Source organism: Megalops cyprinoides, chromosome 7 (genome assembly GCF_013368585.1).
Source record: "Megalops cyprinoides isolate fMegCyp1 chromosome 7, fMegCyp1.pri, whole genome shotgun sequence".
NCBI lineage: Eukaryota > Metazoa > Chordata > Actinopteri > Elopiformes > Megalopidae > Megalops > Megalops cyprinoides.
In genome coordinates this window covers 32,922,714-32,939,032 of record NC_050589.1, presented here as the reverse complement: position 1 = coordinate 32,939,032, position 16,319 = coordinate 32,922,714, and the positions used below count along the sequence as shown (strand labels likewise).

At 41.6% G+C, this 16,319-nt stretch overlaps 1 protein-coding gene across 1 annotated transcript in view; it reads left to right on the top strand.

The window, feature by feature from the left end:
* LOC118780108 (LHFPL tetraspan subfamily member 4 protein-like) overlaps window positions 1-16,319 on the top strand; it is a 41,740-nt gene that overhangs the window by 22,819 nt on the left and 2,602 nt on the right. The window contains exon 2 of the mRNA XM_036532421.1: window positions 6,420-6,656. Within this exon, the coding sequence (XP_036388314.1) occupies window positions 6,420-6,656 (237 nt within the window). The remainder of the gene's footprint in view (window positions 1-6,419; window positions 6,657-16,319) is intronic.

Genomic DNA, 16,319 nt, shown 5'->3' with positions numbered 1-16,319 from the left:
GCCATTTCCCCTTGCACAGTAAAAGAGACACCACATTTGAACAACTCAAAGATATGGGTTCTAAAAATCCATAATATGTTTGTGTGCCTCTCTTCCCAATCAATCAATTGAGACAAAGTGATATCTGCTTGGTGAGGTAGACCCTTATACTTTAAGGTGTTGGGGGCATATTGAGTGGGGGGAAATGAATGGGGTAGCCCTAAACTGAAATGACCAAAGGAGGTGGAGCTGAAGGTCACTCTTTTAAAGCACAACTCAAATGGGGTGTAAAATCATCAAGTACCACACAAAGCCACCAAGTTGCTTATGATGGGGTCCTGTGGTGATGGGAGAGTGAGACTGCATTCACCCCATAATCTGAGCTACAATCACTGACTTGTTTTACTCAGTCAGAAGCAGTCCACTCCAAAACATTACGATGGGTTTAAATCAGGGAGTCATAAATAACATAAAGTAGTCCCATCCATTTCTGCATTTATGAGACCTCGATTTCTGATCACTAGGATTCTGACATGGAAAGGTGGGGCGGCAGTATAGCATAGTGGTGAGCAGGGCTTGTAACTAAAGGTTGCTTGTTTGACTCTGTACTGGGCACTGCTGTTGTACCCTTGGGCAAGCTACTTAACCCACAATTGCCTCAGCAAAACAACCAATGGACTAACACCAAGTGGAAACTATTAATTGCAGGACTAGTGCATCTCTTACTTACAATGACGTAGAAACTTACAGGCACATGATAAGTTGCTAGATGGTGCTAATGAGTGGTGTGTCCCAGACTAGCAGAACGAAACAAGTTATGACTCACTGCTGTGGGTCACAATCAGATAATGATATAGCCCAATCTCAACAGTGCAACGTACAGAGCTCAGTTTGTGCTTCTAGAGAGTTCCTTTACTGACCGAACCACTCAGTAGCTGAATGTCTGTGTCTGAATGTGCTGGGCCATATGCTAATGGTTTATGTGCACTGACTTCATCTTTATAATAAAGTGCCATGGACAAAGATCATTTAGTTGCTTCTTCATCTGACTTTCAGGGACTTGAACGGCTGAGATGATTTCAGTATCTAGTGGTTGTAAGAGCGTAGGCGTGGGTCTGAGCACAGTGGGAATTCTTTTGGTTTGTTACACAGTCCAGAAGAAAACGATACAGATTTGTAAAAGGGAACGTGTCTTGGCAAATGGACCAATCAAAGAGGATCCCTGTGAGACAGAATAGGTGCGGAGACAGATGTTGTGAATGGACATTTTACTGAAGCTTGGCTCTACCGTTACACAGTCCCAGCTGCACCGGGAATCAATGTGTGAAATAGGGACCTTATTAACCATGCCCACTAGACACCTCCAAATGTCAAAGGCACTCCTTCCTGTCAGAGAATAATGTTCGCCAAGCCAAGAACTGTACTCTTCCCGTTGCCCAGCAAACTTTTCATATTTTACAGATTTTACTGAGGGAAGAGTATGGTTTTTAACTGTTTCATCACAACAGTTGTTGAGATTATATCAAATAGGCTAAGTGTACCCAACTGGGTATACCTCAGCAAGTGAAAACCCAAAGGATAATAAGACTTACATAATATCAGTATTTATGAGGGAGTCAAAGGCTTGTATAATGATTTGGTAGATTCCATTACAGATATATTAGCAGAACCCCTTTGTGTTGTTTTATCTCTGTTTAAGCATCACCAAATGACTAATAAAGGGTTTTCATTTGAAGGAAAGCCCCCTTGAGCCAAGAGTAAGAAAAGAAAGAGAACTATGATAAGAGACCTGGAGATGGTCATGTGATCCAACTTTTAACTTGATGAGTCAGCAGCATTTTAGTACCAGTTGAAGGATATGGGATCTTGAACAAGATTTTTATATAGTTTTTGCAGGTTGACTGTTCATTGTCAGTTCCTTCTCTTTTAGTTAAACATTTTTTTGCTTTTGATTGTTACTTTTTCTTTGCAGTTTCCAAATGGAGATCTAGAAGACGTGGCATTAGACTCAACTGATTCGTCTCAACTGATGAAATTGAAAAGCCTTTAAATAAAAGACCAGGTCAGAGAAATGCCCTGTCCAAAAAAAAAAAAACAAACAAGAAAACATTGAAATGAAAGAGTTAAAAGCTGAAACGGTAAAGGACTGGTGAGATTGTGCGGATTACAACTATCACAAGGTGCTGTCATTTTTATTGTTTTTGGATGTTTTTTTTTCACACCAGGGCAGCCACCGGCGATGCTACCTTTCAGATGTCGCGTTTGAAAGCGGGAGCGAGAGGGAGAGCCGGAGAGGCAGGCAGGGAGTGGGCGCCGTAAGTGGGCCAGCGTCGGCGAGCGGGTTCTGCGGCTCCGCGGCTCCGTCGGCGCGCCACCGCCTTTGAAGTTCCCAGCGCAAGTTCAGAAATATCTGATGAGGGGAGAGGAGGAAAAGAGAGGAAAAAAAAAAACAACTTCAAAGCGCCGCGCTTTTCAGAATGAGATATTTTTGGAGCATTGATCTTCAACCCTCGGCCTAAAGCGCCTGAGCAGGCGCAGTACAGAAAATGAGGTGGGGGGGTTGGCGGGGGCTCAAGCTGTAGGCTGAGGGGAGTCCCGCAGTCTCTACACAATGAACTGCCTTGCAACCCTCAATTAACTTGGGGAAACCTACACGGCTCTAACGAGAGGAAGCTCTCGTTCCACACACGGAAACGATTTGCGGAGGGGCGATATATCTTGGGTGAGGAAAAAGCATTAGCTGAAGCTTTGACACCCTCTGCGCTGCTCGTGTTCTTTTGAGCCCGTGCGATGTGCTGCCGGCCCAGTCAACCACAAAGGGAAAAGCACTGGTGTGAACAGCATGCTGTTTCATCATATGAACAAGACACAAATTGGTAAATTGGTAACAAAGTGCACTTGTCTGTCTAATGAGCCCCTTATTCACTGACAGCCCCTGGATGCAGATAAGTCATTATGACATCATCACCCCCCCCTCCGGCCACACACACACACACAGTTTGTTGCTTACTCTCAAATGCGGCACCTAGTGGCAAAATCCTTTAGGATTTCAGCTGTCTTGGTCCTGCCCCATGCTTTGTCCACACCAGCATAAGATGGAGGACAGAATTAGCCACTATTGTGTTATGGACAGAGTTACATAGATAGAGAGAGCAGATGAAAGACTCCCATGCCTTTCCCAGGAATGTGTCCCACAGAAGGGACCAATGCGTCAGCTCTTGACAGAGCGAGCTGCATACAGCCCCGGGGTAGGCGATGACTGTTATTCAAACATGTTGGCAATAGCAACGTTTAATCAGGCGCTATGCACTGCACTAGAATGGGAGATGGGGGATGTGTTAGCTAGGATGCCAAATGGAGACCCAGTTTATGCAATGACATAATGAGTCTGTGCACCCAACAAGTAACACGTGCAGGGGCAATGCACTTTGATGGTATTCACAGACCTGCCACAGCTCTGAACATAACTCAGAGCAGAGCTCCAGTAGAAGATAAGAATTTGAGGGGTTTTATATTACATGAAGCATGGAACTGCATTCACAAGTCATAAATCTTATCATGTATAATCAATCATAACACATCTGAAATTTGAGATTCTTGAGCATTAGCCTTAGCATTAGATGAAGTTTCCTTCATCACCATATTGAATGACTGATTTGGTATTTATGCAGGTCTTACATGTGTTATTTAACACACATAGCTTCATAGATATACAGTATTTATATTTTCGCTAGCTTGCCACATAAGTCATTCTTTAAACATTCATTTGCCATAACAATAAATCTCTGCCTCTCCATTTGCTCTATGGCTGGCACAGATGAGATGATTTGAATGCAGTGCACATCAATGAATTGTGTTCACTTTAAAAGGTTGCAGTTCAAAAGTAGCTCGGTCAGCAGGGCGTTCATCTTGAGTAGAGGCTGAGCACCACGGCCAATAGCTGGGTATGGGGTGGGTAGGTTGAACAGGCCTTTATTGTGTCACTGCTTTTAGGCAACCTGCAATTCCTCAGGTTCCCAAGAGTTGCTCGGACAACATCAGTGGAGTAATGCCTATCCTCCAGTCAGTGCCCAGAGTGAGGCTGTAAAATACCTGCAGGCTGTATGCAAGCATATTGGAGGGTTGCATTTGTTTCGGGATTGTCATGTTGATACAAGCCAAATGTACAACTGGTGATTCCAAACAGGGTTGCAAAGAGGGGAAAAAGGCGAAAAAGATATTCAGATTCTCTTTTGCTGTTGCTGTTCACTCATAGCATCATTCCACAAGTCTGCATTACCCTCTGACATTTTTGCCAGTCATAATATATTTGTCCTCAAACTCAAAATCACTATGTAGAAAATGGCTACAAAGACAGTTTTCTAAAAAGCTGCAAAAATCTAATTTACGTAAGAACTGCAGGTTTAGTGTCTTGGTTGTTTCTGATGGCACCACGTCATGATGCAGACTGTACAACAGTTAAACGATTCATATCCACCTGTTTACTTTCGTATGCACAGGTGCATTCTCTGTCAAGCATGTTCAGGCAGGTTCTATCAAGACTGTAAAGTGTAAATGTATCAGTGTTTGCAAACCCACTGGACATTTTCATCCACACAGCAATATCAATGTACCATTCAGCCCAGCCCTGGTGGCTAATTAGCATGAGCTCAGCAGGAGGTCTTGAGTTGACTCAGCAAAAGGGCTTTTTGTGAGCCTCAGGAATGACCATGTTGTCAGCAGGAAATAGGGGTGTATTTCCTATGACAAAGCCATTCCACTTCTTTATGGAGGAAGGGAAAAAAATTGCCCCTGCCCTCCTACTGGAGGCAAAAGCACCTCAAGTGCTTTAAGGATGCCTGCCTTACCACCTCAGTTCCAATAGTAACAATTGGTCGCCTTTGCAGGTAGAGCAAAGACTACAACCAACATTGAGAGGCCAGTGTTTACACATGCATTGCATGTGCATTGCAAGTACTGAACTAAATTAAGGAAACCCTATAAACGGTCTGTTTCCTAAGTTGTTTACAGCAGCTATAATGTGTGGCATAGAGGAGAAGGTAAATCATTTGAGAGTGATCTCCATGTAACTCAGCATTTCTCCTACCTCCTATCTATCTTCCTATTCTGCAAGTTTTCTTCTCTCTCTCTCCTATATTACCACCTTTTAATCAACAACAGCATCCTCAAAGCCCCGGTCTGCATCCTTGAGAGAGATGAGAAGCATCAAGCTTGGGATAAAAAGTAATACTTGTCTAGACTAGAGCACCTGTGAGAGTGCCTACCTAACTGCCCATTTTCACGGGAGGAACACAACAACCTTACTGTCCAGTTTTAAAATGTCTGTCTTGATGCAACTGTGACAACTTTGGATTTACACTTAGGAAAAATTAATTTCCTCCTTTCTCACAAGCTATACCTTATTATCCTATATTCAGTAATTAAGCATATGAGCTGTGATCCTGTGGCAACATTTTATATCCAGAGAGGGTCTGATCAAGCTAAAAATGGGTTTCAAACAAATCGGTGTATTGACTTGTTAGTGGATGTCCAATGAGCCACAAAATACTAACTGAACAGAATGGGATTTATCCTGGATGACTGGCTGCTGCGTCTGTCGTGGCCTGAATGGAAGAATCACTTCTGTATCGTGACAGCACTATGTGTAGGGTGGGTTTTAGCTCTTTTAGGTAATTTGGCTGACTACATCATTTCTTGGTTGCTAAACTGAAGTTTGATTTATTAATTTAGGAAACTCTCTTTTTGTGCGTCTTACTAAGATTGCATCTGACATGCACTCCATTTGCTTGGTTTGATATTTTACCCACAGGAGGGACTGCCCTTTATTGAAATGGTACTGAGGGCGAAGCCATTGTGGTTTCAATAACAATGGGAATTCAACAGGGCAAAGCCTTCAGGCTAGAGCTGGAAAAGAACCTGACAACTAAGCTTCTTTCTGTGAAGGAGAGGGAGGAAGAGCCAGAGAGATATGAATTCTTCACTTTAAAAATGTGCTGAGGTACAATGTCACATAAAAATCCATCTGCCAATGCCATAAGGTACAGATTCATCCCTACATGTCTCAGTGTTAAGTAGAGGTTTCTGATTTGTGTCATATTGTTGGAGGCCTGTGCATTGCAATACAGGCCTTCGTGAGACATGCCATCTGAAGGCTGGTTAATTTCTGGATTAAAACAGAGGCTAGGGTATGGTTAATGTTAAACTCCCATCCAAATGGACACTACAGGAAGACATGTGTTGATATCTGTGATGGTTCAATTCTCCTGTGTTTTACTAATGATTTTCCCTTTTTCTTGTCCTCCCTCTCACAACCCGACCCGTATCATTAACCCGTGTCCCTAACTCCCACTCCCTAACCCAATCCGCTGCCCCCACCCCTTCCCCCCCCCCCCCCCCCCCCCCCCCCACCCTCTACTCCTCCTCCCCCTACTCTCTGGCAGCTGTGTGCCTGGTCCTGGGCTGCATGATCTTCCCGGACGGCTGGGACGCGGAGGTGGTGCGGGACATGTGCGGCGAGGAGACGGGGAAGTACACCCTGGGCAACTGCTCTGTACGCTGGGCCTACATCCTGGCCATCATCGGCATCCTGGACGCCCTCATCCTCTCCTTCCTGGCCTTCGTGCTCGGCAACCGGCAGAACGACTTCCTGCTGGATGAGGTCAAGGCCGATAACAAAGGTAAGAGGCAGTAGGATCGAGGTGTCTTCCTTTATGGATCAGTGGCTTATGTTGTTAAACCAACAGGCATAGAGAACTGTATTTTTTTTTTATTTTTACTTTGTACTCATGCTGTGTTTCAGACATGAGTATATACCGTAGCTCTAATTCCAATTGATCACAATGAGATCTGATGATTTTGATCAATGTTCTAAGTATTGTCTGAATGTTGTACTTGTTTTGGTGAAGCCAAAGATAACCTCCTCTTGTAGTCAGTAAAGTTATTCTCTTCCATGGTGCAACCTCTGTTAAAAACTCTGAGGTATGTCTGTGATTTTCTGGTGGCCCAGAATTTGTGCTGTGACAATATTATTTAGAGCCCTTCACACGACACAGGGACACTCTCTCATGGTAGCGTTGTGGCCATGCAATGCAAACAGGAATGAATAAACAAAAGCATGAGAATTCTTTTAGGGGGTTAATGCAAACACAGGCTTGCAATAATGTGCCGTGGCAACATTACAAGTACAACATTCTATCAGCTTCTATGCAACGTTGTACTGTGGGCCACATGATTTGAGTTCTTTTTTAATTACCACACCATATTATCTCTTTTTACCCTATTGCACTTGAAGTTCAGTCATAACATTTTTAATTTCATTGTGGCAATAGTGAAAACACCATGTAAGCGTACTTCAGCTCTGTTTCATAAAAGCCTGCTGTCTGACGACCTCATATCCTCAGGTTACTGAGTGGTGTGTGTGGTCCTGAGACTCGGATGGCAGGTGTGCAAATGAAAGTTAAGAGCCTTTGAAGATGTGGTGAAGGATGAGCCAGTTGCCCATCATAAGTGTTAGCTTTGCCTTCTGTGTCTCCTATCCTACAGTCGTGGCACTGCGATTTCTACCACATTTAATATTCCAATGCACTCAGCATTTTTTCTTTTTTTGCCTTAGTTAGCATGAATCTCACATACAACTATATCACAACCTGAGCGAGAGAGACTGAGGTGACCTGCATTGAATCGATCACAGTGAGCACCACGCAGTGCTCTGGTTATACTATAGCCTAAATTTGCACCTAAAATTGCATTATGCCCCCATAATGGAAGCATAGACTCCAATGCCTTAGCAAATGCAACAAAGGTATTTCTCTGGATTCAAGTCCTGCTTTCTCTCTTTCTGCTGATTTAACTCTTTGCAGAATCTGGTGACAGTATTGTGTTCCCACAGTGACAGCTCTGCCTTGTCTGAGATGGTGTTGCTTCATCTCTTTGCTGAACTTAGGTTTGTGTTTATTTAAAAGCACAACACTAATATTGTATGACACTTCGTTTCTGTTTTACCTTACTTTTTTATTTTACCTGCAAACATACACGAACTGCCACAAATGGAATGTGGTTCAGAGCATTCAGAATCTGTATTTATCCAATCTGGAATGTATATACAGACAAAAAGATTCTACCTGTTCGTTTAACTGCGGCCAGCATCCTCATGAATGTAGTTCTGTGCGAGAGAGAGAACGTGGAAACATTTCCTGCCCTCAATGGTGCTGGTGGAATGCCATTTTAAAAGCAATTGACATTTTCTATGGGGTGGACCATTGGCAGCCAGTGCCACTAAAATGTTGGCTGAAATGTAAATAGTTCGACCTTTAAGAAGACTGTACTTACTTTGTTGTAACAGGTATTAATAGGAAATTTTAGTTGGGGTGGGGGATGTACCGTATATACACTTGTAAGACAAAAGTGTATATACGGTACATCCCCCACCCCAACTAAAAAAGCATGACTGAAACCAAAGTTTAACAACATTAGCATAATTGTATAAATAAAAACAATACATCTTGAATAAAATCACACAAATCAACAGGGCAAAGATTATTTAAGGCTGGATAATTCAAACATAACAGAATGAACATTTAAGCGGGAAATCATCAAACAATATCTATTTTAGTAATCATATAATATAAATGATAAAATAAACCATTTCTTATACAAAATAACGCTGTGACATTTTTAGTTAAATTATGTTCAACACTCTAAACATATAACATAACATAAATGTATTCCTTAAAAAAATGGAATACAATAAACATGTACTGACTATTAATGTCTGCTATTTGTATGACAAGACTTTCATTGACAACAGCTATGATATTTCAAATGATTTAAGAAGAACATTCAAAATAACAAGGCATTGAACTTGCGCTGCTAACAGAGTTTGTATAATTGGTGTGGACACGAGGAGCTAATTCTGTACGCAAAATATGGTGCAGCTATTTCAATCATGCATTTTATGAAAGAGTCAAGTCTCAACAAAGTGTTGCCAGTTTGGAACAGGCTTCAGGATATGCAAGCTTGAAGAGCTGGTGAATTATGGACGTGTGCCACATTGTCGTGACACTCTTTGTTAGGACAGCATAACACTAGCACACCCTTCGGTTTACACGAAACAGCAACGATCTTCAGAAGAATGATGGATATGATAAATAGATGCAGGTGTTAAAATGGGGAGTTCTGCCAGTTGCTCATCATCATGCCCTTTGGGGTACATGGTACCCCAGCACTGCTTTTCAGAAGGCTATGCATACAGATCTTGAAAGTTATTGACATACTCAAAAGAGTAGCATAGCACTAGTCCAAACATTCTCCAGTTCCATTAACAAAGAAAGGACTAGGGTATGCATTATAAGAAGGTGCAATCAGCCCTTAATGGGGCACAGGTTAGGGCCCCCAGCGTCAGATGTGCTACTTTGGGCTAACTGAAGCTCGCGATCAAAAACTAAAACAAAGCTTCTATTCTGTCTTTGCAGATTTTGCTGTGTCCAGGGTAAGTTTGATGCTGTTGTGGCTTTGTACTTTGTGGTCTGTGGCCGTTGTGCTAATAGTGTTGTGGGTGCATCCTGACACCGTCCTGCCGTTGTTGTCTAGGTGGATTTAGTGTGTCAGTTTCTGTGCAGTCTGTGTATGATTGCATCAGCTGATGCAGTGTCATGGACCCTGGAAGCAGTGTCCCCTTCAGGTTTCCGCTAGAATCAGGGTTTCCGCTAGGATTTTTTCTTGCCGGTCCGGTGTCCAGAAAGAATTTACTTTACTGGACAAATTTGAAACTTACCGGTGACGTTTCAATAACAGTTTATGTTACAAACACAAATATAATGTACACCTAGGTTAACGAAAGAATGACAAGGACCTCAAATCAGTTTGACTATTTAATGAAAAGTAATTAAGCAAAATGAACAGTAATGATTGAGCAAAACCTCGACATTAGCTGCTAAAATGTAGGCTATTACGAAACAACTGTAACATCTGTAGCCTGTTTAAAAAAAGGCTAGACCTACATGGCATCAAATGTAGCCTATAGACAACCAGGTAACATTTTATTTTCTTCTTTTTTTTTCATTGCGGCAAAGTCCTCTGCTGCTGACTTGAAATCAAACATGTCCAATGTGTCTTTGCAGCTTGCAATGCACATACACTGTGTCACTCTCTCCTCCTCCAGACGACTTCGCAGCGCTGTCTTAATTTGATTCTGCAGAGAGAAGCCCCTCTCTGCTGGCACGCTTGACACGGGCAGAACACAAGCAATTTTAGCCAGAGTAGTCCAGTTGGTGTACAGCTCCCTGAACTCATAAATAAGTATGTTTCGCTGTCAAAACACAAATGTCCTGTTTAGGGATAGCCTTCGTTATAGCTACGTTTTGTATGAGCATCATTACCGGACATTTTGACCGGCAAGTTTTTATTGTTTTCTTTTTTAATAAATTTTACCAGGCAAAACCCGGTAATTACTGGATAACGGAAACCCTGCCTTGGATATTTCCTACACCTAGCATCTAGCATCTCTTCACTCCAAGCACAAAGTGTAATCAAATGTACTTTTTTATCATATAATTTTTCATGTTTTTACCCATTATGAATACACTGACTTGATGCAAAGTAATGTTACTTTTATGGATCTTGATTTAGCAACATAGGAGCACACTGTCATATGGTCACGGTACACTTATGATTCATCATTGGATTCTGTGTGCTCATTAGTATGAATTAGGCATGTTGCTCTTAAAGGAACTGTTCATGCGCTAAAATAATTAGTCTTATGCTATTCCATTTTAGCACTAATTCAATGGGCTGGATATCCAATATAGCTGAAGTATTGGAAAACAAGGGGTTGCAATATGTGGTATTAAACACATTCCAGGTGTGATATGTCCCCAAAAGAGTGTAGCTTTCTGTTTATAAAGTGGAAATGTAAAAACAAGGAACATGCCTCATTAGGCGATGTGCTTTTTATGCACAGGACGAAGAACAAATGTGTATTCCTATCCTTAAGCAAAGTGAGTTGTTTTTAATAAAGTAAAATCAGGTCTAGCCGGTAAGCAGTGCAAATTCTGAAGTGTTATGTGGTGGTTTATTAATATCGACTGCTTGCAAAATAACTAATGTAAGCCCTTGGAGATTCTCACTGTTCAGAAATGCAACCATTTGTATATTCCATGCAGTCTATCCCATAAGTCTGTTTTTATGGAAAGACACATTTATTCAAAATCAAATTAATAAAAGTAATATATTGGAATGAAAGTAAAGTAAAAATCTACATTGATGTCCTTGCTGTATTCATATGTTGTGGTTATGTTTTATGCAAAAATGCACAAGCTTGAGAAGAATCTAATGTGGTGTTTGTATGAGCAGCAGGGACATTGGGTCGCCAATTGCATCTACAGTAGATGGTGATTGAACACAAATGATTTTCAAATTTTTAAAGATGTAGATCCTTATGAGACCTCGTGGACACCTTGCACAAAAGAATGCCAGAATGTGTTAGCTTTCCATAGCAGAGAGCGTGTTCTTTTGCACCATGCAACTACATTGACAAAACATTGCACTGTTCTGTGTACAATTATTCTATGAACTTTTTAAAATGTTAAATCTACATAGACATTTGTGAAAGAGACTAAGCAAGATAATTTAATACAGATAGAAAGGGGAGATGATGAAAAACTGCTCTGGTAGTGTAATTTCTTGTATAATTGCACATTCAAAGTGGAATACATGCATTTAGAATGTACAGTGACAACATCTGTAATGTGTAGATATTAACACACTTCTGTGAAATTAATGAATTTGGGCCAAAACTAAACCTGAGGCATTTATTCAATATAGAGGGAAACAATAACAACTGGGAAACCGAGGGAGACCGATGTAGTGGAAATTATCAAATAAACAATATTGTGAATAAAACGGGAAAAGGAATGGAAAAACAAAATTTTCCCTCAGAGGACAGTTAAAATCAAAATAAGACAGACATCAAAATAATAATTCTCAAAAAATCTCTTAAAAAATCTAACAAAACTAATTAGTTAAATTAAACAAATAAAAGGTTCACATTTATTGTTTCCATGTAGAACTAATGTTAAAAATGAAAAAAAAAATATTGGAGAGTATTTAGAGTTAGTAGAGTAAGTATTTATTGGAGAAATTCAGCCGTAGTGTTCAAATAAATGAGAACTCACCCAGCCATGTATTTTACCTGGGCATATGAATTTATGGCAGCTCCTGAACACCTTTGAAAAGAAGAATAACGGCCATATCAGTGGATAAGCCGTCAGTTGCGGTCCAGTGGGGAATTTCAGATCTGTTGAACCATTCTTTCTGGAATTACAGATTACACTATTTGTCTTCCTGTGATCCATCTGGGCCAGGCCGCTTGCTACGAGTGAGTGGACAAGAAGTGTCTGGCGCAGAAGTGATCGATCGCTGAAACAAAGCCACGCTATAGAGGCACAGCCCGCAAAAGTGTTTGCAGTTGGTGTTGTTATGCCAGCAGGTTCTCAGACACAGCATTCCGTCCCATTATATCCTTAGCTCTCTCTCTCAGGTTTGGAATGTGCATGAAGGAATCTTGACACACATGAACCCCAATGCGCAGCCCGCAGAACGACTGCAAACCATTGTGAGGAAAAATGCGGGTTCATGTAGCAATTTGTTCTCAAGAAGGAGAAACTCCACATCGCCCATAGAGAAAAAGCTAGTGCCGGGCAAGAGTCCCGGTATGAACAGGATGCTTGGAGGGGAGTACGCCAGATGGCGTCTCGTCGTTTCGCTGTGTGTTTTGCTCAGAAATGCACAGGACTCTATCTGGCTGTGCCACAGTCCCTCCTTGCCAAATTTGACACCTGCACAAGCAAAAGGTAGGCTGCAACACATAAACACATTAATAACATGGGAATCCCCAGTGGGCAATTTTCATAGTCACCAAGCGTTGTTTTTTTCTCTCTTTTTTGACACCCATATTTATTTTAAAACTGTTTAGCATTTAATTGGCTTTCTCCTGGGATGAGTCATCAGGATGAGCTACAGTCATTGTAAAATTCAGGGATATGCAAACAGAGGTACGGAATTTGTAGTCTGAACTATGTCCTCTGCCAGCCACTGCCTTGTAGGGTCAGGCTGGTGTTGAACATTTCAAACAGTGAAATTAACCCTGCTTCTGCAGCTGGGATGATACATTCAAAATCACTCACAAAATCCCTCCCTGCGTCAAGTGCATGATACCATGAAGTACAGACTAGCACTTTACTATCAGTAATCAGTCACAAACAGTTTACATCACTACTGTTCTCTACTTTTTGCCTGTGTACAAGGTAGCTACATGGCGCAGTTAGTCTCCACCACTACCTACCTAATGTTTTCAAGCTGGCTAGATAGCTAGTCAACCATAGTTGGAACCACAGCTCAAAGAATGTGGGAAGCATCTTACTAGCAACATCGCCTAGCTTGTAAAGACTTTGTGGAGATCGGTAAGATGATGCCCAAACAACGAGACAGCTCCATGCTATCAGAGTCCAAGGCTCACCCACCTTTGTAGTTACTATATCATGCTCTCCTTTCAGCTTTTTCCACTATTACTACTGCAGAGTGAATTCAGCTAGATGGCTACAAGCATGAGCTCATCCTGTTGTGACAGACCTAAAAGAGTAACGTTTCAAATCATAACTGATACTTAAGGCAGGAAATGAATTGCACTCAGCGCTAAATAGAGACCGCAGACTTTTGGAGAAAAGGTTGAAGAAAAAAGTAAATATAACAATGGCTAATATCCTGTCTGTCTCATTTAACATTTATTATGCTGAGGTCTTTTTCTGTAGGTACGACTCAGGTGAAATATCTGCGAGTATTGGTTATTAGCATTTGTTTCTGTTTTGAGCCTGTCTTGGGCTAGACATCAGCATTTATTCAAGGTACTTTGTTTCATTTATTCACTCATCTGGACAGTGGATAGATCATTATTTTGTGCTGTTTTACATTATGCTGCAATGTTAGCAAGGAGTTTCTCAAGGAGCACTGAATATAGTGAAGCCTTCTGTAAGAACGTTCATCCATTTGAAGGTCCCAAGCAGCCAGGAGTCCCCTCGGGCTGCAATTCCACGACACCTGTTAGTTCATCAGCTTTTTAATTGCATCCCCCAGCCACCCCTGAAGCAGCCCCCACTGATTCTATAAAAACACCTTTATGGATCAAATACTCCCCCCTCCACCACCACGAAGTCACATCACTGTCCAAAGTGACTGCCCCCTCCTCCGCCTCCAGCTCCCTGCTCCACACCACTGCTCATTTGTAACTCTCCACACATTGCCACATCCCTTCCAGAGATGATACGCAAATGTGCAATGTCAATGTGTTTCGCATAATTTTTAATAGGGTGGACATTGCACATGCGCAAGAGCTCTGGCCATCAGGTGCACCAAACATGTTTGGTCATATTTCAAATTAGATTTGTGCATTCAGATCCTCGTGTTTATTGAACACGTTCATAATATTTTTAACAGTTTTTAACAGTATCACAAACACAGGTATGGCAAGCACCTATTGTGGACAAAAGCATGGTTATGACAGGCTCATCAGTACCTAATCTGGAAGAACTGAAAACTAACTCATTGCCAAAATCCATTTTTAACAGGAACTGATGAAGCTACAGTTGGTACAGCTGAATTACATTAATAGCATGAAAAGCACATTTTTGGGTAGCTAATGAAGATAATCTCTTCAACCCTGCATGAAAATGAGCTGCTCTCCCCCTAGCAGGAGCACTCTGACTCAGGTTATGCTTTCCTGTGTGTTTCTCTGTTGTCTATAGGCTTTGAGCGTGAGTGGTGTCACATCAAACTGCTTCGCCAGTTTGGCATTGCAAATCTTGCATTCAGCTGCAATAATATGCCATTTTCTCAAACTATTTCCATACGACTAAGCTGATTTTCGATGATGAAGCTAATGTCAAGCTCAAGAATGTCCATGGATAAGTGCATTTCTGGTCTAAGCTGCCGGGGCAGAACAGCCAAACCCATTCACTTTTGATCACTGTAGATACCATGTAAAAAGAGGATGAAGACTCTCCTCTTTTTAAGCACTTGATCCCACCTCTTAATCAAACAGAAAGTTCTTTGTAATATAGTGCTTTTAATCTATAATTACAATCTGATCATAATTTTGGTATGTTGTCTTGTTGTCTGGGTTTATTAAAAACACTGTCTTGATCCCTCTGGAATTTGGCTGATTGACCTTGTTGTTTTCGCAACTGTCCAGTTTCATTTGTGACCAGTGACATCCGTACAGTGTCAGTTGCTGGTTTCCCCCTGTCCTCCCTCTCCTTGTTGCCATAGCATTATTATCAGTTATAATTAATTGCCCTTAATGAAGTGTAACTGCGAAATTGGATCCCTGTTGCTGCATCTTGTCAACAGCTACGGCAACGGCTGCCCCTTTCGGTGCTCGGTTAGCACAGGGTCAACCGCACAAGCTTGGTACTGCTGCTACTGCCACTGTCTCATGCTTATTTGAGCAGAGGGGTCAAATGTCCCACGGTGTGTTAATGCCGCCCTCTGGCTTTATCTGTCCCTCAGGGAGACAAGGTTGATTAACAAACCGTATCAGTTTGATCTCAGACACAGATGGGTCTCACTTGCCTGCTTCATGATGGGAGAGCACGCAACAGTAGCTTTTCTCTCCCTTTGTCCATTCTCTTATTCCTGCTTCACAGCGGTTGTTTGTGAAGGTGAGCGGAGGCAGTAATTAATCATATCACTTGATTTTCTAAGTGGGCTAGTTTGTTATTGTGTACTTGGGTGTATGAATCTATAAGACCAGGCACCCCACAAACAGAAAGTAAGCAGCTATTAATCTAACAAAAGCTATTTTGTGGTTTGAGGTAGAGGTTTCCCTTGTTTCTATCCAAAAAATCCATAACATTTCTTTTCCCAATGCTTCAATGCATCTGCAAAGCTTACAGGATTCATTAATTAAACATGTACACAGCAAGGCCTGCAGAGAATGAATAATTAACCATAATGACTGTGGCATAACTTCACATCTCGCACAATACCACAAATGATTATTTATATCTTCCCTCGCATTTGATACTTGCCACTATCTTTTGTAGGGTAATAATTTATCACTGTTATCTGTGACATTCTGCTACTTTATTCTATTTTTACATTCGCTGCCCGCAATATATAACCTGGTTACGCGACCTTAAAATAAGCCTTTTTCTGCTGACAGCTGCTCCAGTTCTGTCCCTCTTATGTAACGCTGCAGAAACGGCATCTCTCTGCGCACTCAATCACCGGAAACCCCCTCTGCAGCCAGATAGAATGTGCCCCACAACTAGCCCAGGTCATAAACTAGT